Source organism: Anolis carolinensis, chromosome 4, assembly GCF_035594765.1.
Source record: "Anolis carolinensis isolate JA03-04 chromosome 4, rAnoCar3.1.pri, whole genome shotgun sequence".
NCBI lineage: Eukaryota > Metazoa > Chordata > Lepidosauria > Squamata > Dactyloidae > Anolis > Anolis carolinensis.
The window spans coordinates 146,150,737-146,173,311 of NC_085844.1; the positions used below are offsets into that span (position 1 = coordinate 146,150,737).

General features: G+C 40.2%; 2 protein-coding genes across 18 annotated transcripts in view; both read right to left on the minus strand.

The window, feature by feature from the left end:
* Positions 1 to 13,746, minus strand: part of slc35a3 (solute carrier family 35 member A3) — a 39,027-nt gene extending 25,281 nt beyond the window's left edge. Inside the window, exon 1 of one of the 2 annotated variants that reach the window (XM_003219994.4) lies at positions 13,627 to 13,746. Coding sequence is in view for 1 of the 2 variants with exons in the window: in XM_008109157.3 (XP_008107364.2) it covers positions 1,107 to 1,139 (33 nt within the window). In the remaining variant the exon portion in view is untranslated. Of the gene's footprint in view, positions 1 to 1,106; positions 1,431 to 13,626 lie in introns of those variants that run through there. The other variant, XM_008109157.3, reaches the window with a different exon arrangement.
* A 5,748-nt stretch (positions 13,747 to 19,494) lies between these two features.
* Positions 19,495 to 22,575, minus strand: part of LOC100559191 (hornerin) — an 87,286-nt gene continuing 84,205 nt past the window's right edge. For all 16 annotated transcript variants that reach the window (XM_062979536.1, XM_062979545.1, XM_062979541.1 and 13 more), the window contains one exon: positions 19,495 to 21,967. In XM_062979536.1, the coding sequence (XP_062835606.1) occupies positions 21,881 to 21,967 (87 nt within the window). In that variant the 3' untranslated portion in view covers positions 19,495 to 21,880. The remainder of the gene's footprint in view (positions 21,968 to 22,575) is intronic.

A 22,575-nucleotide genomic window follows, 5' to 3' on the forward strand; every position in this document is an offset into this window, starting at 1 on the left:
ATTCGCATACCAACCAACGTGATCTGACTGCAATGATCTCAAAATGAAAAATCTTAACCATATCTGGAAAACCAGTAATATTCCTAGCTACAATACTAAAATGAAAGCAGTGGATTCTGAAAAACCTGCTGATGTGGAGGGGCTCCACCTCACTCCTATGACTGAAAATCGTCAGAAACGCTTAAAACCAAAAAGGCAGAAAAACTTTGTTTCATACTATTATTTCCATTCAAGTAATCTCGTTTACCCTTATAATTTAATTTGAACATGACGAGGTGGTGCAATGGGTTAAACTCTTGTGCTGGCTGGACTGCTGACCTGAAGGTTGGGCTGATGACCTGAAGGTTGTTGGTTCGAATCCATGAGATGGGGTGAGCTACCGTCTGTCAGCTCTAGCTTCCAGGGACATAAGAGAAGCCTTCCAGCAGAATGGTAACACATCCGGCCATCCCCGGGGCAATGTCTCTGTAGACAACCAATTCTCTCATACCAGAAGCGACTTACAGTATGTTCTCAAGCACGTTTGACACGATAAAACAAAATCTAATTTGGAAGAGTGTAATACACTCTTTTTAAAAAAACCTTAATTTTACTTTCATGTATACATATAGCTATTATGATAAAGGAGAATTTCACTACATATCATATTGTGGGTTAGCTCCTTAAAAACCTTAAACAGAGGTTTCCCTAGAGATGCCGGACTGTTGGCATTGACCAAGTCAGTAGCTACAATTAATGAATAGCAATGAGCAACATTCACAGCCTAATGCTGTTCATTTTGTATCCTACCTTACACTCTCACACAAGCATACGTTCACATCTTTAATATTAAGCCATGGAAGTTTAAATGAAGTTTAAAAGCCCCAATGATTTTCTCCAATTCCTTTCTTATCTTAGAGCAAACCATGTCTGAAATTGTAGATTTTCAAAAACAGCATATAATAAAAGGATAGAAGTCAAAGCAGGGAAGGAAACTACCATTCTCTTAATACACCAAATAACTTTTGCATATTTAAAATACAAATCCAGCCAATATTCCACCCTGTTATACATTTCCTAAAACATAAAAATTGATGCTTTCAAAGATAGCATATAGATATACCAACTTCAAGTATCAGCTCCTTTTCGTCGTCTGCCATGATTCTAAAACTTGAAATCTTAAAGAGAGTAGCATCATCCAATCAGCCTTATTCCCAAAGGTTCATGCATCAAGAGATCCATTTCTCCCATGCAGTTTCAGACAAAAGTTACAGCTTTCAATTTCTTGCAGCATCAGCTTGCCTTATTCCAAATGTTAATGTTAACGTTCTTCAGCAAATGGCATACTTCACAGTCATGGGTGCAGTTAATTTTGTTTATGAGAAAATAAGTGCACAAGGATGGCTGTACAGGGCTGAATCTGGGAAGTCTGTCTCTTGCATATGAGAACTAAGGTATATGCTGTAAAATATTTCAGTACGGCGCTGCACCTAGCAAATGACGTACCAATGGATTGTGCAATTAAACAACCTTCCACAGGAATAATAACCCTGCCCACTGTTAAAGCATACGGTAACTGAAAGAGGTTGTTCAGTTTGTTCTCTTTAGCTAAGAGATATCAGATGAAAGATATTCAATATAAACAAGATCTAAATCTACAAACCACATCATGTATGTAAAATATTAAGCACAGGATTGGTTATCAGAAGAACATTGGCAGGGCCCACCATTAAGGCCTAGCCTAGACTCCTTTTTGCCCCTGTAAGTGTGAATAAATACTGTAGAATTAATGCACTTCGACCCTGCTTTAACTGCAGGTGCTTGCTAGGGCTATGTGTCTCCTGCTCCAAAGTGACATTAAGCATATTAAGAAAAGGTGAGTATTGCACCTTTCTTACAATTCAAATTATTGTAACTTGCATTTTGATTCATTCAGTAGGTCCACTGTAACTGTAGACAACCAATAGGTTTATTTATTTATTTATTTCCAACATTTATATCCCGCCCTTCTCACCCGAAGAGACTCAGGGACTCTAGGTTTCCAGACATGCAGCTGTATATTCTTAGATTTGTTGTTGTGTGCCTTCAAGTCATTTCTGACAAATGGCAACACTAAGGTGAGCATATCACATTGTGTGAATGTGTGCAAGATTTGTTCAAAGAGGATGTATTTGGCCCCTTCCACACTGCCAAATAAAATCCCACATTTTCTGCTTTGAACTGGAATATACGGCAGTGTGGACTCAGATAACCCAGTTCAAAGCAGATATTGTGGGATTTTCTGCCTTGATATTTCTGGGTTATGTGGCTGTATGGAAGGGCTCTTTGTCACCTTTCGAGGCTGAGAGAGAGTAACTTGCCCAAGATCACTCAGTGGGGTTTCCATAACTGAGCGGAGATTCAAACCCTTGTCTCCAGTCCTCAAAGCACAACACCACACTGTCTCTTGTATTTTTGGATGATATATAATTATTAATCAGTGTCTTCAATGTACCACTCAATTCACTGGGAATGCAGAAATAGGCCTTTTGAATTCCTCTTTGCATAAATACACAATTAGGTGTACAATAGGTGGGTATAGTGTAACCATTTTGAAACTACGTACGTGTCAGATAGAATCTCGGCTATTATCTCATCATTTTGCTTTCCTTACTCTGCCCTTCCATTTCTTATCTCTTTTGGTTGTGTAATTTAAAAAAAAAACTGTACAACTCTTTTATTTGTTTTTTTTAAAACTATGCTTAGCCACTTTGAGGTACTTTACCAAACAAAACAACACAAAATATTGTCTCATTTATATAGTACTACAGTAGAGTCTCACTTATCCAACACTCGCTTATCCAATGTTCTGGATTATCCAATGCATTTTTGTAGTCAATGTTTTCAATACATCGTGATGTTTTGGTGCTAAATTCGTAAATACAGTCATTACTACATAGCATTACTGCGTATTAAACTACTTTTTCTCTCAAATTTGTAGTTAAACATGATGTTTTGGTGCTTAATTTGTAAAATCATAACCTAATTTGATGTGTAATAGGCTTTTCCTTAATCCCTCCTTATTATCCAACATATTTGCTAATCTAACATTCTGTCGGCCCTTTTATGTTGGATAAGTGAGACTCTACTGTAGTCACAGCACCCACTATACTTCTAGCTGTAGTACCCACAGCTGGTACTTTTAAAAAACCTCTAATAAGTGATCTATAGAAAAATTTTCTTTATTGCTTCAAATGAAAAAGAGTATTCCACTGAAGAGGAGCCTCACACAGTACTGTGAGGTGTAGGTGAATGTCTCAGGAACTGATGATCACGGCAATAATAGTACTATCTGAAGACAAGTTATTTCTGCCTTTCATAGTATTACCTCAGAACTACTTTAGGCATAGTAATTTCTGACCAAAGCTTACCAGTTACTAGGACAGGCAATGACATCATGCTATCATCCATTACTCCATCTCCAACACTCTCTTCCATCATGCCTATGGACATATAGCAATCCACCCTCACCAGCTGGCTGCTTTTGTATTTCCTTCATTCAGTGACGGGGTTTCTACAGATATTCAATTCACTATGTAATATGATTTTTGTTCCTGGGTTATAAATGTAATTTCCTAATTGGTTCTATCACAAAAACATATAAAAAGGTTATTAAATAGCAAAAACTTTGTTTTTGCAGGACACCCAGAAGAAATTTTGCTATAGCTTTTCAATGAATATCTCATTGAGTCTCAAGCAATTTCACTTAGTTTGTGGCAGCCATAAAAATGAAGTTTCTGGAGTATAACAACTACTTTCCAAGTAAGTACTGCTTAACTAAACAGGAAACAACTCTTTCCAACCAGGAACAGATTATTCCCCCCAAATTTTGTTACATAGTGTTATTGGTACTCAGGGAGAGTGTAAATATTTGGATCTCACCCTGGCATAGATTTAGTGTAAAAGGGGATATTGATGATGGGTGCCCCCTTCTCATTTACAAACACTACAGGTGTACTTTCTCTTTCCTTAATGGGTTTTGAGGAAGAAGCCATGAGTGAGCTAAGATCAAGAGAAAATAGAGGAGTTCTTGAAGTGGACAAAGCTGAAAGCTATAATTAAAAAAGAATGTTGAGCCTTGACTGATAAGTCAAAAACATTTCTAGTTGGCCCTGAAAAGCCTGGTTCCCTTCATTCAGTTCTGTCCTGTTTCTGTCAGCTCTTGAAGGTAAACAGGGTTGAAAAAAGTACAGAGTATTAGGAGCTTCTTCCTCAGGACACCTGAATACCTTAAGGAAACCTTTGGTGGTTCTGGACTCTTCCTCCAAGTCAGGAAAGCCATGGATAAGGCGAAATATTAAGGAGCTTTCTCAGGGCTCTTCCACACAGCCATATAACCCAGAATATCAAGGTAGATAATCCACAATAACTGCTTTGAACTGGGGTATCTGAGTCCACACTGCCATATAACCGAGTTCAAAGCAGATAAAATGGGATTTTATACAGCTGTGTGGAAGGGGCCTCAGGATTACTAGAAGGCATTATGGAGAACTTTCCCAAGGATTCTGTCACCCTTGGTCTCTCCCATCACACATAGGAAGCCAGCATATTGGGAGTAGTTTATTCAGGGCAATGCAAGGCCCACAAGGAGACTATTCCCCAAGCTTCTGTTGTTTCCTGATTTTCAATTCATTCTGTATAGAGGAAGCAAAGAGATTGAGCTCTGCTCAGGGAGGAACTCGTCAGTTAGCATAAAATTCCCTTTTCTCAGTTCTTCAACACTTCCCTCCTCGCTGACTGACCAGGGAGAGCACAAAAGAAACTCTGTGACCTCCCTCACTCCTTGGTTGTTGAGGATGGGAATAGGAAGAACATTAGAAAAGCTTACCACTTTTTCTTCCCCTCTCCTTTTCTAAGAAAAATAGCAAACCTCATATGGTTTGTTATCTGATGAATTTGTAATCTGATGATCTTGTAATCTGATGAACATCCAAATCCACACTTTGCATTGTTCATCAGTGATGAATACATCTTCTGCTCCACCAGCCAAAATGGCCTTGAGGTGCTACCCTTTAGGATATGGCATAGAATCATAGAATCATAGAGTTGGAAGAGACCTCGTGAGTCATCCAGTCCAACCCCCTGCCAAGAAGCAGAAAAATCACATTCTAAGAGGCTTATTCCCATGTAATACTTTCAACCCTAAATTGCCCTATTTCAGTAAAATTCAGTCAATGATGCCTCATCCTGCAACAGCCCTTCCTTAACCAACTTCATTTCTTATTTCACTGCTGAAATGTCCTCTTATTTCTTTTCTAATTCATGTCTGCATTAAGAATTTCTCATACAACACATTCTGCTTCTTAAGCCTTCAATCGTTCTCTTTCTAAGGTGGTTCAACAGAGAACAAAAGTATTTTAGTAGAGCTTTATCTTCTGAAAACTATGAGCCGTGGTGGCGCAGTGGGTTGAACCCTTGTGCCAGCTGAACTGCTGACCTGAAGGCTGGATTACTGACCTGAAGGTTGCCGGTTTGAGTCCATGTGATGTGGTGAGCTCTCATCTGTCAGCGTTAGTTTGCAGGGACATGAGAGAAGCCTCCCAGCTAACACATCCAGGCGTCCCCTGGGCAACATCTCTGTAGATGGCCAATTCTTTCACATCAGAAGTGACTTGCAATATGTTCTCAAGCCGCTTCTGACACGATTTTAAAAAAATATTTTGAAACACCTATACAGTGACTGAAATACCCCATGGATGGGCATTTTGCACATTAATCACAAAAACTAGTAGCATTGTCCAAAGGTGCCCCAATGCTGATATAAAACCCACCATGGGGTTCTCATTTTAGCAACACTGTGATCAATCTTCAAAGTAGCTAGCAACATAATCTTCTAAACAAGATAGGAAAAATTATAAAATGGTAATACATTGAAACCCATTCTTGAGTCCTTTGAAATATTAGTGGGAAAAGACATTTACCACTTCATCACATTCATTAAAGACTACTGAGCCACCCACTTAAGAAATAACAACCTACTGTGTTCATCATATGACGTAGGCTTCAAGTGTAAGGTAGAGATACCTTGGGGTTTTAAAAGTGTAGCAAAGGGTTATATTTTCAGATGCTTTCTAAACTGGTTGGCAAGTGATTTTTTTGCAAATTATCCCGATAGAGGTGGGCAAAATAATCAAGTCTGTCATGTGGTGGTATTTGTCATTCCCAGTTATAAAATAATACAGTTAAGCAATTGGTGGGAGGAACTAAAATGCTCCTCTGAGAAAAAGCTCCACCATTACCTTTTGCTCACAGAGGGAAGATCGGCAATATGTTTTGTTCCTTTCTGTCTCATGAATTTTCTGGGGGCTGTGTGTGTCATGTGTTACCTCGGGGAAGGAGAAAGAGAGCGAGGAGGATCGCTGGAATGGCAGCAAAGGGAGAGCCCCTACATGCTTCTATTCTTCCTCCTCCTCCTCCTCCTCCTCCTCCTCCTCCTCCTCCTCCGATTGACCCCAAAGGCCATCTAGTCCAATTCCCTTCTTTCTGCCATGTAGCAAAAGCACAATTAAAACACTCCCAACAGAGGGTCATCCTCCCTCTGAATAATAATAATAATGAAAAAGTGTTCCTAGTTTGCAAGTGTCATTTCCTGTTTAATTGTAAAGTCCTTCCTTTGAAAGTAGTTGTTGTGATCCAGAAACTTTGTTTTTGTGTGCAAACATGATGAAAAATTGGTGGAGGGAGAACCTACAAGATATTCAATCACTGAGAAACTAGAGCAAAATGTGCTCTAGTTGTCTCTCCTGCAAAACAAAGTTTTTGCAGTTTAATAAACTTTTCTCATATGTTTATGATAGAATCATTTAGGAAATTACATTATAACCCAAGAATAAAAATCATACTCCAGGAGAGGAGGTGTTCACACAGAAAACAGGGGAGAGACAGTGGATGGGAACAACTCTCTACAATGTGATGGCAAATCAATTGAGAACTGAAAAAAATGAAAAGTTTGCTAGAATGTGATAGAGGTAGGAAAATCATCCATTTAATTTCAAAACAGACTATGCCTGAGCTGTATGGTAATTTAATCAAACACTTGACCTGTTTAGTGGGATGAAGTTTATTGACAAATAAAATACAAGTTTTGAACTGTTTCTCTACAAAAAGGAAGCCAAATGTATCAATTTCCAGGGAGGAAGAAGGAAATCATCATCTTTTAGATTGGCTTTCAACAGTTCCAGAACTGTACAGTCTGTACAGTTCCAGTAGTACAGTAGAATCTCACTTATCCAAGCTAAATGGGCCGGGAGAAGCTTGGATAAGCGAATATCTTGGATAATAAGGAGGGATTAAGAAAATGCCTATTAAACATCAAATTAGGTTATGATTTTACAAATTAAGTACCAAAACTTCATGTTATACAACAAATTTGACAGAAAAAGTAGTTCAATACGCAGTAATGTTATGTTGTAATTACTGTATTTACGAATTTAGCACCAAAATATCACGATATATTGAAAACATTGACTACAAAAATGGCTTGGATTATCCAGAGGCTTGGATAAGCGAGGCTTGGATTAGTGAGACACTACTGTAACTGTGTAGGACTCTACACACCCTGGACTCTACACAGATATATATTCTTTCATTTCCTTACTTAGTTTATCCATACCTCACAACCTCTGAGGATGCCTGCCATAGACGTCAGGAGAGAATACTTCTGGAACATGGCCACACAGCCCGAAAGACATACAACAACCCTGTGATCCCGGCCATGAAAGCCTTCGACAACACATTGTGTAAGAAAAACGTTTTAAAAGACAATAGAAAAGGTGAGCTCTAAAACTTGTATACTATTCAGCTGAAAATACTTTTTAAAGAACCAAGTGATATATCTTTAATGCTTCCTCCATTTTAATTTTCCCTTCATATACCCAAGATATGAAAAATATCGAACATAATATGCGAAGATTTTGTAAGGTGACTATGGCCATTCAGGACTCAAATCTGGACAAAACGTCAGAAGCCAGATACACAAGAAATTCTGCGCCTAACTGGGTTTAGCTTTACTATTACTCAAATGATTAACAGTTACTGTGTACATAAAGTGATGCAACACTTTTATATTGACACAGGCATTCCTGTGCCAAGTGCTTAGTGCCAGAAATCGAGAAGTTTCTCCCTCTTTACGAATAAATGTTATATACACTGACTTTATTGTGCAGTCATCATTCACAGTTCTGCCGCTTTTCAGCATTAGCCGCAGGCCCCAGCCAGTAAAGTGTAGAAAGAAACCTAAAACTTCCCCCACAATCTACCAGGGATTAATTCAAAGCTCACCTTTAAGACATACATAAATAAATTTCTAACAAATTCCATATAGTTTTAAAGTAAAAGGTTGTCTATATATAATACAATTCAGCTCAAACTCTTACACAATTTGTGGGAGTTTCTACAGTTCATGTCTATTTTCATGTTCTCTGTTTGGAGTAGTTGCTTGCTTTGTCAGTTTCCAGCTTCATACTGCTCATTTAAAAAAAAATCATTGCTACTGTTTCCTTCTTATCTCCATTGATGTGAGATGGAACAGAGATCTGGCACCGATAATAATTGATATGATGATATCATGTAATGTTTCCGTTTTTCATTCTGACCTATCATTTCCCTTTGCTGGTCATTTGCCAAACTAGGGATTCCTGGCTATTTCACTTTCTATTTTAACTTTTTTTCATTGTGTCAAATGCGACTTGTGAACATACAGCTTCTGGTGTGAGAGAATTGGCCATCTACAAAGTTGTTGCCCATGGAACGCTCAGATGTGTTACTGGCAGGCTTCTCTCATGTCCCCGCAAGCTAGAGCTGACAGACGGAAGCCCACCCTGTCTCGAGGATTCGAACGGGCAACCTTCAGGTCAGCAACCCAACCTTCAGGTCAGCAGTTCACAAGGGTTTAACCCATTGCACCACTGCAGCTCCTTATTTTAATTATGTGAAGTACTCACAGTACAGTGTACTATGTAAACAGTACAGCAGCTCCGTATTTTAACTATGTGGAACATCCACAGTACAATAGTAAACACGTTTTAAATCATAATTTATGTCCAGCACATGAACAGGTCATAATCTAGATGCAGAGAATGATAAAATACAATGAAATGGGAAGATATTCTATATTTCATATACCATTGATCCAAGCTGTCCCTTGTTTTTTTGTCATTGATCTAGCAATCTTAAACTGTCATTGCCATATTTGTGTATTCTTTTTCCTGAACTGCTCACTCCACTCCCATCTTTTCCATTCTCTGAGTTTTTGAATATGAATGTGCTTTCAAGTCACCTGTCGACCTATGGAAAACCAATGAATTTCACAGGGTTTTCTTTAGGCAAGGAATAGTCAGAGGTGATTTTGCCAGTTCCTTCCTCTGAAATATAGCCTACAGTACCTGGCATTGGTTGGTGGTCTCTCATTCAAGTAATAGGCAGGGCTGACCCTACATAACTCCCATGGTCAGATGGATCTAGTGCAGTAGTTCTCAACCTGGGGTCCCCAGATGTTTTTGGCCTTTAACTCCCAGAAATCTTAACAGCTGGTAAACTGGCTGGGATTTCTGGGAGTTGTAGGCCAAAAATATCTGGGGGCCCCAGGTTGAAAATGAGTAATCTAGTGACTTTAGAGCTTTAGTCTCTCCCTCATCAACTCTGGAGCCACTCCTTTTGTTGTTTATTCATTCAATCGCTTCTGACTCTTTGTGACCTCATGGACAGCCCACGCCAGAGCTCCCTGTTGGCCGCCGCCACCCCCAGCTCCTTCAAGGTCAAGCCAGTCACTTCAAGGATACCATCCATCCATCTTGCCCTTGGTCGCGCCCTCTTCCTTTTTCCTTCCATTTTCCCCAGCATCATTGTCTTCTCCAAGCTTTCCTGTCTTCTCCCAACTCCAATATTGATTCCCACAAATCATATTATTTTATTTCTAAAAGGAGAGGTGTGTGACATACGTCCATCTCCAAACTTTTTTTCTGTAATCCTGAAAACCTTGAGTTCTTAAAAGATAATAGTCTTCTATGCACATTCAGACAACACACCCTTCCTTTTATGATAATCTCACAGCACACAAAATGGCGGTGGTGAGGGGGAGGGGCTTTGCTATGATTACACAGGTTGTGAATGCATCTACTATGATAACCCCCAATACAAAGTTCCATCCATAGATTATCCAGGCCAGCTGCTTTGCCATTTTTACATTTATTGAGAGCCATTTTCAATTTGGCAGATGCAAAATGTTCATGAAGGTTGTTGGTTTCATTATCTGGTTGTCTGGCTATTGGTTTCCTTCCTAGTTTGGTGGCAAGATTGGGTTTCCCATTCTTCAGAAATTGATGCACTATCTGATCTGCCTTTATGTTGGCATGGGTATTTGTTTGTGAAGGGTCATTGCTCAGCCATCTCAACAACCTCCACGCCTTCTGACTACTCCTGCTCATATCAACTTCTGTTATCAACTTTATCCACTGTTCTTTCTTGGCTTTAAAGACGAAGGACACAATGCTCTGCACTGCCTGAAAGGTTTGCTCACTAAATGGATATGGCTGTTAATGAGACATGCCGCATTATCACAGAATGTCTATGCACAACACCGCTGGAGAGATTATACTGTTTAGCTGGTATTACACCACCTGACAACTGTCGGGAAGTAGCAGCCAGTAATAAAAGGACCAAGGCATTGACATCTCCAGCGCATCCTCTGTTCAGATATCAGCCAGCATGCCAAAGACATAAATCAAGAAACAGTTTCCTAAGATCTACAGAGATACTCACATGAATACCTCAGCAAGCAAGAGTCCAAAAGTGGCAGGTTAAAACCCAGAACATCAATCAGTGACTGACACTGTATGAGAAACACCCCACTGGGCATATAGAAGACTGGTCAGCCTGGAAGGTGCTAAACAGACTGCGTTCCGGCACCACAAGATGCAGAGCAAATCTTAAGAAATGGGGCTACAAAGTGGGTTCCATGACATGCAAGTGTGGAGAAGACCAAACCACAATAAGGTCTGAGCCTTGTCACATGCACAATGGAGGATCTTCTTTTACAGCGACACCAGGGGCACCTGAAGTTGCCAGCTTCTGGTCAAAGGAAATTTAGCATCATGTCAAGTTTTTAACCTTGTGGTTTTTAAAATACACTATATTCTCAATTTGCTTCTGACACAATAAATAAATAAATAAACTCCCAATACAAATCTAAAATACAATTGGACAGTGGGCAACACAACAAAAAGTCCTCCTACATCTTAAAACTAATGTAACTTTTACATCACAGGCTTTTGAAAACTAGTGCTCGCTTCATGAGGCTGAGAATAGACTTTAGTCTTCCTGGAGAAAATCTAATGAAATCTTTTTGGCGTGAACATGTTGCAAGATTTTGAGTTGGTTTTGCTGCAACTAACTAGGAGCACATCTATACTGCAGAATTAATGCTGTTTGACTCACTTTGAGTGTTGTGATTCAATGCTATGGAATCATAGATATAGTTTTGCAAGGCTTTTAGCCTTCTCTGCCAAAGAGGGCTGGTGCTTCACCAAACTGTAAGTCCTTGGATTCTATAGCACAGAACCAAGACAGTTAAAGTGGCATCAAACTGCATTAATTCTACAGTGATGCACCCGGTTTCCTTGAAAACAGAGAAACAAGCACTCTGCATATTCTCAGAAACACTTTCCCCCCTTATATTAAAAAGGAGGAAGGGAGAAGGAAGGATGAAAACCACTCTGATGCCACTCTACACTGCATTTGGAGGAGTCAGGTTACATCCATGACAGCTCAAGTGAAAATAAAAAGCAATTACAAGGGTTTAGTTCAAGGACATCCCCCTTTTCGATTGATATCAAACTCGGTGGATGCTCAAGGCTCATTTTATACAAGTGTTGTAAAATACAACGAAAAAAATCAGGGTTTGCCTTTTGCAGTTTTTGACACAATTTTTCCAGGCGGTGGATAGTACAATCTGTGGATACAGAGAGCCAGTCTTAGGCCCCTTCCACACAGCTGTATAAAACCCCGCATGGTCTGCTTTGAACTGGAATATATGGCAGTGTGGACTCAGATAATGCAGTTCAAAGCACATATTGTGGGATTTTCTGCCTTTGATATGCTGGGTTATATGGCTATGTGGAATGGCCCTTAGAGAAGAGCCAAAAACACCTTTTAAAGCAGAATCTCCTCTTATAGTATACAACCAAAGATAATTATGCTAGGCAGTGGTTTGAGTTATTAGACTGAATAACCAGCAATCTCCGATCTGTCAGAACTTTAGAAGTGTTTTTTTCAGTGCCCCAAAAAGGTACTCTCCCATACAACAACATGTTTCATATCATGCACTCAAGAGACAAAAATGAAGTAGACTTTGATGGAAATAGCACATTTGGTTTACTCACAACTTTCATATGATCAGTATACACAGGTAAAAAAATGTATTAGTCCAGTTTCAAATATCTTTGAGATGGTTCCTTGTGCCAGCCGGCCAGGACATCTCTCTTGTAACAAAACAGCTATCAACAGGTCACTTAGGGCCCTTCCAGGCACCTTCCACACAGCTGAATAATATCCCACATTATCTGCTTTGAACTGGAATTTATGGTAGTGTGGACTCAGATAACCCAGTTCAAAGCAGATATTGTGGGAATTTTTGCCTTGATATTCTGGGTTACGGAGCCCCTGGTGGCACAGTGGGTTAAACTGCTGAGCTGCTGAACTTGCTGACTGAAAGACTGGAGGTTCAAATCCAGAGAGTGGAGTGAGCTCCTGCTGTTAGACCCAGCTTCTGCCAACCTAGCAGTTCGAAAACATGCACATGTGAGTAGATCAATAGGTACCGCTTTTGTGGGAAGGTAACAGCGCTCCTTGCAGTCATTCCGGCCACATGACCTAGGAAGTGTCTATGAACAAAGCCGGCTCTTTGGCTTAGAAATGGAGATGAGCACCAACCCCCAGAGTTGGACACGACTGGACTTAATGTCAAGGGAAAACCTTTACCTTTTATTCTGGGTTACATGGCTGTGTGGAAGGGCCCCTAGCCTTATAGGTGCTGTCCCATTTCACAGAATCAGCGAATCTTAGAGTAAGAAGAGACCATGGGCCCTTCCAAAGAGCCCTATATCCCAGAATGTCAAGGCAGAAAATCCCACAATATCTGCTTTGAACTGGATTATCTGAGTCCACACTAAGATACTGTGGGATTTTTTGCCTTGACATTCTGGGATATAGGGCTGTGTGAAAGGGCCCTAAATGGGTTATGTAGTCCAACCTCATTTCTGCCATCACAATCAAAGCACCCTGGACAGATGGCCAGCCTGCCTCTGTTTAAAAGCCTCCACCACACTCTGAGGCAGAGAGTTCCACAGCTGAACAGCTCCTCCAGTCAGGAAGTTCAGGTGGGATCTCCTTTCCTGACATTTGAACTCATGGTTCCACTGAGTCCTAGACTTCTGACAGAAACAAGCCTGCTCCCTTTTCCTTGTGACATCCTTTCGGGTCTTTATACATGGCGATCGTGTCTCAAGCCTCTTCCCTTGGCTTGGGCATCCTTCCTCTAGCTTCCCTCCTCCTCCCTCCCTCCCTCCCTCTTCCCTCCCTTCCCGCCATTCAGGCTCCTTCCCCGGTCCTCACCTGCTTGCCTTGCCTGCCTGCCTGCCAGCCGCGCGGGGAGCCCGGCGCGCTTCCCTTCCGGGTGCCTCTTCCCCGGTCCCGCCCCGAGAAGGCTCCGGCTGCCGACAAGGCTCCGCCCGCTCCGTTCCTCCTTCGTGGGAGAGGAGGGAAGGGAGGGTCGGGGAAGGAGAAGGTGGCCCCAGGGAGGCCAAGGGCCCTGCTGCTGGCTGGCACTGCTTTGCCACGAAAGCCTAGGATTTTGTGGTTTGGCAGAGAAGGCTCAAGACCTTGTCACACTGCATTCATTCTACAGTGCAGATGGGCTCTTGGTGTGTAGCCTACATACCCTAGAGCAGGCATGGGCCAACTTGGGCCCTCCAGGTGTTTTGGACAGAAGACTGGGCAACTAGGAAGGCACTGAACAGACTGTGCTCTGGCACCACAAGATGCAGGGCCAACCTTAAGAAATGGAGCTACAAAGTGGAGTCCACGACATGCGAGTGTGGAGAAGAGCAAACCACAGACCACTTACTACAATGCAGTCTTGCCACATGCACACTGGAGGACCTTCTTATAGCAACACCAGATGCACTCCAAGTGGCCAGCTACTGGTCAAAGGATATTTAGTATAATGCCAAGTTGTTGTTGTTGTTGTTGTGTTTTTGACTTTGTGTTTTCAAATACATTACAACTCGTACCCTTGGGTTTTTTTTTCCCGTGTCAGGAGCAACTTGAGTTGCTTCTGATGTGAAAGAATTGGCTGTCTACAAGGACGTTGCCCAGGGGACGCCCAGATATTTTGATGTTGTTGTTTTTTTACCATCCTTGTGGGAGGCTTCTCTCATGTCCCTGCATGGAGCTGGAGCTGATAGAGGGAGCTCATCAGCCCTCTCCCCGGGTTGGATTTGAACCTGGCAGCCTTCAGGTCAGCAACCCAACCTTCAAGTCACAAGGCTTTAATCCACTATGCCATCGGGGGCCCTTGGTTCACTTCTGACACGATAAATAAATAATCTGTTGTCTGTTTTGTCATTGTTATAATCGGCATTGAATGTTTGCCATATAAGTCTTCTGTGATCTGCCCTGAGTCCCCTTCGTGGTGAGAAGAGTAGAATGTAAATATTGTAAATAAATAATAAATAAACACTGCAAACAGCTCTCATAAAATTGTAACCTAAAATGAAATATGTAATTCTGATTAAATCTTTATAGCATTTCCCCTTCAATAGAAATATATGTTTTTAGCCTTGATTACCCCTGATTGATTTCATGTCTGCAAACAGGATTGTCAGACATGAAACAATCAGGGCCAGTTAACACCTCTGAACAAAGGATTCCCACAGGCAGGAAGAAGCCATGACATGAAGCTGGCAAGGCCATTAATGCTAATCAAGGTGATTAATTACAATATTCACACTGGCTTCCAACAGACAAGAGTTTTTCTCCCACCCTGGACCTTCCACAGATATATAAACTTCCCTTGCTTAGCTTTCCAATATACCTCATAACCTCTGAGGATGCCTGCCATAGATGTGCATGAAATGTCAGGAGAGAATGCTTTTGGAACATCACCAGACAGCCGGGAAAATGCACAACAATCTGCTGTGTGTGTATTTGGGACACCTTGTGTGCACATGGGAGTACAGATAAATAGTTCTCACCAAATTACCACTTTCATATCCCCAAATGTTATCATTTATACTGTGAAATGGCTGTTGGGTCTCAAAGTATGTATCATTTTTGCATCTACTTGTCTGTTTAGTGAGAATGCACATGGATTCCAGCCTGTAAAAGTTGAGACTTTAATGTTTTTTGATGCCTCTACTCTTGATTTTCTTGTAACAGGTTCACAGAATTGCATCTCTGGCATTCATCTTTCATAGTGTATGCATTGGTTGTATGACAACTTGGCATACTTCCAAGTATGTGGGCCCCTTGTCAGCCAATGCTACACTTACAGCAACTAAGATGCTTCTATTTATACATGGAGGCAGTGATACAGAAGGCTCCACAGGTAATCAGTTTAATAACTGCTTTGCCATTTCTTATGTGATAAACTGCAGTGTGTTGTAAGATGAAAAGGCACATGTAAATATACCTTTTAGCAGAATACATTATCTACTAATGTGCAAGCTGAGGCGTATATCACATTCTTGAAAATTACACGGCACACATTTATATCCAACAGGTGTCATTCGAGAAAGTAAATGATGGAATCCAAGATTCTTTGTTACGACTTCCTCGTTGGCTTTTTTCACTGTTATACCTGCTGCCTAAAGCACTCTGTAGGGAAAATCCTTTGAGACTCCTTTTATTCAAATGTTTTACTGCGGGAAGAGAAATTTAATCATATCTGAGGGAACATAATAGTTCTTTCAAAAGAGAGAAAATGAACAGCCATTCTCTAACCGATGATATGAAATTGTGAGCAACTAACAAGAAAAGCCAGTTTGGCTAAAAAAGGGTGTCCTAGTTGGGCAGATCTCTTTTCATGCTTTAAGGGCTTGTTTTACTAGAATGAATAGTTGCGGTGTGAGGAAACAACCCACACAACTGTTGAGTGAAAATGTTTTGTTGTTTTAAACCAGGCATGTTAGGAATTGTGGGAGTTGAAGTCCAAAACATCTGGAGGGCCAAAGTTTGCCCATGCCTGGTTTAAACCGTTCTGGTGTGTCATGATCTGCAAATTCCAAATATATCCATTAGAACTGACACACAATTTGTACATATATGTTGCCTGTACCAGACCCGATGTCGTAATTTGGGTGTTAAACTAGGATTCTGGAGCCCAGCGTTTGATTCTGCCCCTGGCTATGGAAACTCACTTGGTAATTATTATTTATTTCATTATTATTTATTTACCATATTTATACCCCGACCTTCTCACCCCACAGCGAACTCAGAGCAGCCTTACAACAAGGCAACAATTTGATGCCACATAATATACATATAATAAAATAAACATATTCTGGTACATTAAAAACTAACAAGTTAGAAATATCTCAATATTAAAACAAAACCCAATTAATTAAAACCACATAATCCAAAATCGTAATTCGAAGCCATTCCAATTGTCAACGCACTATTACGTAGTTATTTGTTGCACAGCAAATTACTGTCCAAAAGCTTGGTTCCATAGCCATATTTTTTCTGAAGGTCAGGAGGGAGGGAGCTGACCTGATTTCACTGGGGAGGGAGTTCCTGAGAAGGCCACCACTGAGAAGACCCTGTATCCCGTCCCCACCAACCACTCCTGTGAGGGAGGTGGGACTGAGAGCAGGGCCTCCCCAGAAGATCTTAACCTCTGAGGTGGATCATAGGAGGAGATCTGTTTGGACAGTTAAGCTGGGTCAAAACTGTTTAGAGCTTTATAGGCTAAAGCCAGCATTTTGAATTGTGCTCGGTACCAGACTGGCAGCCACTGGAGCTGACACAACAGGGAGGTTGTAATTTTGGCAAGTCACACTCTCTCAACCTCAGAGGAAGGCAACAGAACCCCCTTTGAAAAATCTAGTCTAGAAAACCCCGTGATAGGTTTGCCTTCGGGTTGTTGTAAATTGGAAATGACATGAATTTCTCATAATCTCACCAACACATGATCATCAGATTTCACTCAATGCTCCTGGAAACATCCTACTACAGTAGAGTCTCACTTATCCAAGCCTCGCTTATCCAAGCTTCTGGATAATCCAAGCCATTTTTGTAGTCAATGTTTTCAACATATCGTGATATTTTGGTGCTAAATTCGTAAATACAGTAATTACAACATAACATTACTACGTATTGAACTACTTTTTCTGTCAAATTTGTTGTATAACATGATGTTTTGGTGCTTAATTTGTAAAATCATAACCTAATTTGATATTTAATAGGGTTTTCCTTAATCCCTCATTATCCAAAATATTTGCTTATCCAAGGTTCTGACGGCCTGTTTAGCTTGGATAAGTGAGACTCTACTGTACTTATGTTGTGTTCTTCAAGCATGTAGAAAAAACAGGTGGTGGTTTTTCATATATCCCTGTGTTCACACTTACTCAGTTCTGTCCCAAAAGGGGTAATGTCATTTGGAAGTGGGCCAAGAAAGAGTGTTTGCTTGGTGTCGTCTTTTATTATCATGTAACTGTTCACATTATAGCTGAGAAGGAACTGTCCTTTTATTCTGTGTACAGAATGATCTGTGTGTGACTCAAATGTTTGCACACCTTGATAAGGTAAAATACACTGCTTTCATATTTTGTTTCTGTGCTGTTTGCAATTTGTGTTGGCATATCTTTGTGATTGCAGCTTGAGCTGTGCAAGAAATATCAAACTCTGTAGTCCAGTGGTTCCCAACCTGTGGTCCGTGAACCACCAGTGGTCCCCAAAAATTAAAATATGGTTCACAGCTTCACCGTTATTATATCATTGCAACAAGAGCAACTAGTCTTGCGAAACCCTTTTATAGCCAAGGCAACAGGGATGACTACCCACGAAAGCTGCAACAACAAGCCTCCTGACTGCTGCTTCTCCTCCTCCTCCCTCCCCCTGAGCCGAGTTGTGGAAGCAGAGGTACCTTGGTGTCTTGGTTTTTAGGCCTGTTCCTGTGGTTATTTGGGGTGCTGATTCAGAAAATTGCATTGGATAGACCACGTCAGCTTTAGATTATTAAATATGGCTTTCTGTGGGCAAGCAGATGGCAACTACTGGATGGCATATGTTTTGTTTCAGAAACTAGACCTGATGTGGTCTATCCAATGCAGTTTTCTGAATCAGCATCCTAAATAACCAAACCAAATCTAAAGTCGACCAAAAACTGATTCGTAACCCTTTTGGTACAAATGTGGGAGAGTGGTACCTGGTCAAAAAAAGTTTGGAAACCACTGCTGTAGTCCAACCTTCTGGATGTTTCCAGATAGCCAAGTCCTCTTCTGTATGATACCGTTATTTGTTGGTGTTCCATTTTTATTTCTAGGCTTTTATTTCCCTATTTTAAAAGATTACAATGCCTTTTCTAAGTCAAATGTGCTAGTTGTTTTCGCATCACCATTTTACCTTCAGCCAGTTCTTCTATATTTCACCGCTATTCTCTGAGAGCTCAATCGAAATTGAATGCAGCCCTTCAAATCAAGGATGTTCCCAATTTTTTTGCATGGTATGAATGGACAACCAACATTCTTCAGTTTCAAAAGGTCTTTCTTTCAAGCAATCAGTTCAGAGCTATGGCAAAAGAGATCTTCCTCTCCCAGGAGCCTACTGAGTGAAGATGAAGAAAGGCAGAGAGAAGGGGCTGCCAGAAAGAAGTTTTCTGCCCATTTTTTTACTCTGGCCTTGTCTACCATCAGTTTGCAGCTGTGGACAGATTATGACTAGGGGAATGGAACCCTAAAAGGATTCACAGCCTGAGTTTTCAGTACCAGCAATAGTGATATTGCTGCATCCTTTCTCCATTCAATACATCATGATTATTATTCCTGATAACAGTGTTAATATTTTGCAGTAATACTTGGCCTTGCACGAACCAAGTATTCATGGAGTGGATGGACCAGAATTTATTATTGCTATTTTCTTATCTTTCTCTAATCATACCTTTTCTCTGCCAACATCAAATCTTTGCCATGCTTTGCACCAGGAAACTGTACTAGCTTAAGTTGCTGGCCGAACAACTGAGGCCCCTTCCACATTGCCCCTATATCCTAGGATCTGATCAATGATTATCTGCTTATCCCCAGTTATCTGGCAGTGGAGACTCATATAATCCAGTTTAAAGCAGATAATCTGGGCTCAGATCCTGGGATATAGGGCAGTGTAGAAGGAACCAGAGAGGGCATATAGAGACACATATGCACAGAGAGACAGCAGATAGTCAAATTACCTTTCAACTCTGAAAAATACATGTAATGCACACTGAAATTCATATGAAACGAATAATCTTTATTAGAACAATTTAATGCCTATTCCAATGAACAATACAAATTATATTACATCTTAAAATTCTTATATAGCTGTGTCTGTTTGTTTTAAATATAAACCTGATTTACAGAATCCTAAAATTCCTCGTAAAGGTGAACAGAATGGTTTTCAGTGATAAGGGTCAAACCTGAAAATGCTAAGGACACACAACACTTAGGCTGGAATCCTAAACATAGTTATCCAAGAGTTAAAGTAATTGAAGTTACTTTTGAGTTGCTATGACTGAGTGACTGTTAATAATAATAATACATTTTATTTATAGACCATCCTATCTTCCCAAAGGGGACTCAGTTTATAGAATTTCTTTAAAATTTAAGAGCAGCCTTAAGATTCTGGATTTTGACTATCAAGGCACTAGGGCACTTATTGCTTTATGTGGATTTTAGGATTCATTTGGTTCTGTTTATTAGTTACAAAAATTGGGATGTTTTTGAATACTTGAAGTACTACCTTTTGGATATGTTTATGCCAACACAAAGTAGGCTGTATGTTATATAAAATGTATTATATTTAATGGTTTGGTGTTAGAAACAATTCAATAGTGATAACTCATAACTAGGACACTTGAACACAATGTGGATATATATGCTATTATCACATTTCTCTTTGGAAATGCGATCATGGAAAATTATTGCATTGTGATGGGATTTTGATTGGGTTGAATGATCTCTCAGAGGTCTATTACAGCCCAGCGACTGGTAGTATAAGGTTCAGGTTTAGTAGTGGTGATGGTAAAACAATTGTATAAAACCTAATAGTGGTATTCTTAAGATTGCAAAATACATGTCCACATTCTCTCTCTGAGAGACTCTTGCATTACAATATGGAAGAGAAATGGTCCATTATCAGATTGTGACTAGTACCTGGTATTCATGAGATAGTTTCTAGATTAGGCTGGAGAGCAGAAAGAAGCTAGGATTAGGGAAGCCTGACTTCTTGAGATGGGAGTGTAGTTTTGGCCAGGAAAGTGCAGCATTATATGTAAGGGCCACATATGGAACATGGTGTAGTTCCAGGACAGGCTAAGTCAGCTTTTGCTCCTTATCATTGTTTCCAATGATCTGCTTACATACACTATATACTCATGTATAAGTCTAGAAATTTGCCAAAATATCAACCAAAAAATGCATGAGTTGACTTATCCATGGATCAATGTGACTCATAAAAAAGGAACCATCCTAATCTCAGGAGAACCTTCAAAAAGCACACATATCCCATACTCTCTCTTTTTAGCACTCCTTTTAGCTTAAAAAAAAAAGTCTGGTCAGAGAAATTGTGGTGGCAGCGGCCAGGGATGGATGGGTCCTTGAGTCGACATCGGTGCTTTCTCCCTCTGTGCAGAGTGACACCCAATGCATCCACGAGTAATATAGAAATTCACAATATTGGTACCATGATGTGCCCTTGACTTATACATGTGTATATACAGTATATGGGCTACCATGGGGGTGGGCAGCATGTGGACCTCCAGTTGTACTTTATTCCACTCCCTTCATCCTTCAATAGATGATGGCAGATGGAAGATGCAATGAACCAACATCAAGAGGTCCGCACATCTCCCACTCCTGGTCCAACACATCTGTATTTGTTTTGATGAAGGGGGAATGCTGAGATATTGCTGCAAGCACAGTTTCCCAGTTGTAATCCTCGCATTCAGCTTAAGCCCATTTACATGTGATAAATATACTTAGGACTGCCATTCATGAATGGTATCATATTTTGGGTCATTACCTGAAAATCAAAATGTATTTCCAAGGGCTGGATCTTTGCCCTCATATATTCAAAGACTGTTGAGCTATTATTACACTGGGATACAGTTTCAAAACATGCTAAATCCTGCAGATATTAAACATCAAATAAGTAGATTTTAGCCTCTTGGTCACAGATCCTTTACACAGTGGTTCTCAACCTGAGGGTCCCCAGATGCTTAGGCCTTCAACACCAAGAAATCCTAACAGCTGTTAAACTGGCTGAGATTTCTGGGAGTTGTAGGCCAAAACACCTGGTTGAGAACCACTGCTTTACAAGTATTAAATTCCTATTTTGACCAAATAAAAATGACATATGAATTATATCCCCAAAAAGCAAATAAAACACTATATTTCTAGCAAATGAAATACCCATTTCATGTCAGGATGAAAGCATAGTACACCAAAGGAAACAGATAACTAAACTAACTAAACGATTCATATACAGAGTAGGTATATGGGTGTGGAACGTAGGGTTTACCAATCTATAAATTTGACTCAAGTGCTTCATTCAGAAAACAGTATTATCTTGAAAGCAGCCATTTCCTTGGAATTACTTCAAATGTCTATATTATCCATTAATATATGATTGAATGAGAGATAGCAAAAGCACTCAAAATACTGAAGAGAATGAAGATGAAGGCTGGTTGCTTCCCGACAGCATTCTATAAAAGAATAAATATAACAAATATGTTTTACCATTTTATTATTTTCTGATATTTGTAACAACGTTTCCCTTCTTTCTACAAAGTTCATTCTGGGTTGCTGTGAGTTTTCTGGGCACTATAGCCATGTTCCAGAAGTATTATCTCCTGACGTTTTCCTCATATCTATAGCAGGCATCCTCAAAGATTGTGAAGTCTGTTGGAAACAAGGCTAGTGGGGTTTGTGTATCTGTGGAAAGTCCAGGGTGGGAGAAAGAACTCTTGTCTATTTCAGACATGAATGCCCCCCACCTTGGACATTCCACAGATACACAAACCCCACTTACTAAGTTCCCAAAAGACCACACAACCTCTGAGGATGCCTGCTATAGATGTGGGCAAAATGTCAGGAGAGAATGCTTCTGGAACATGGCTATACAACCCAGAAAACTCACAGCAACCCAGTGATTCTGGCTATGAAAGCCTTCGACAACACAGAGTTCAATCTTTTTTTTATCCCTCCACATTTATCCCCTTAAACTAAAATGTCCACAAATGTTTTAGATTTCTTTTATACCAAAATATTTCAACCACTTGATCACCATTTTAACGGTCTTCTCTGAATTTTT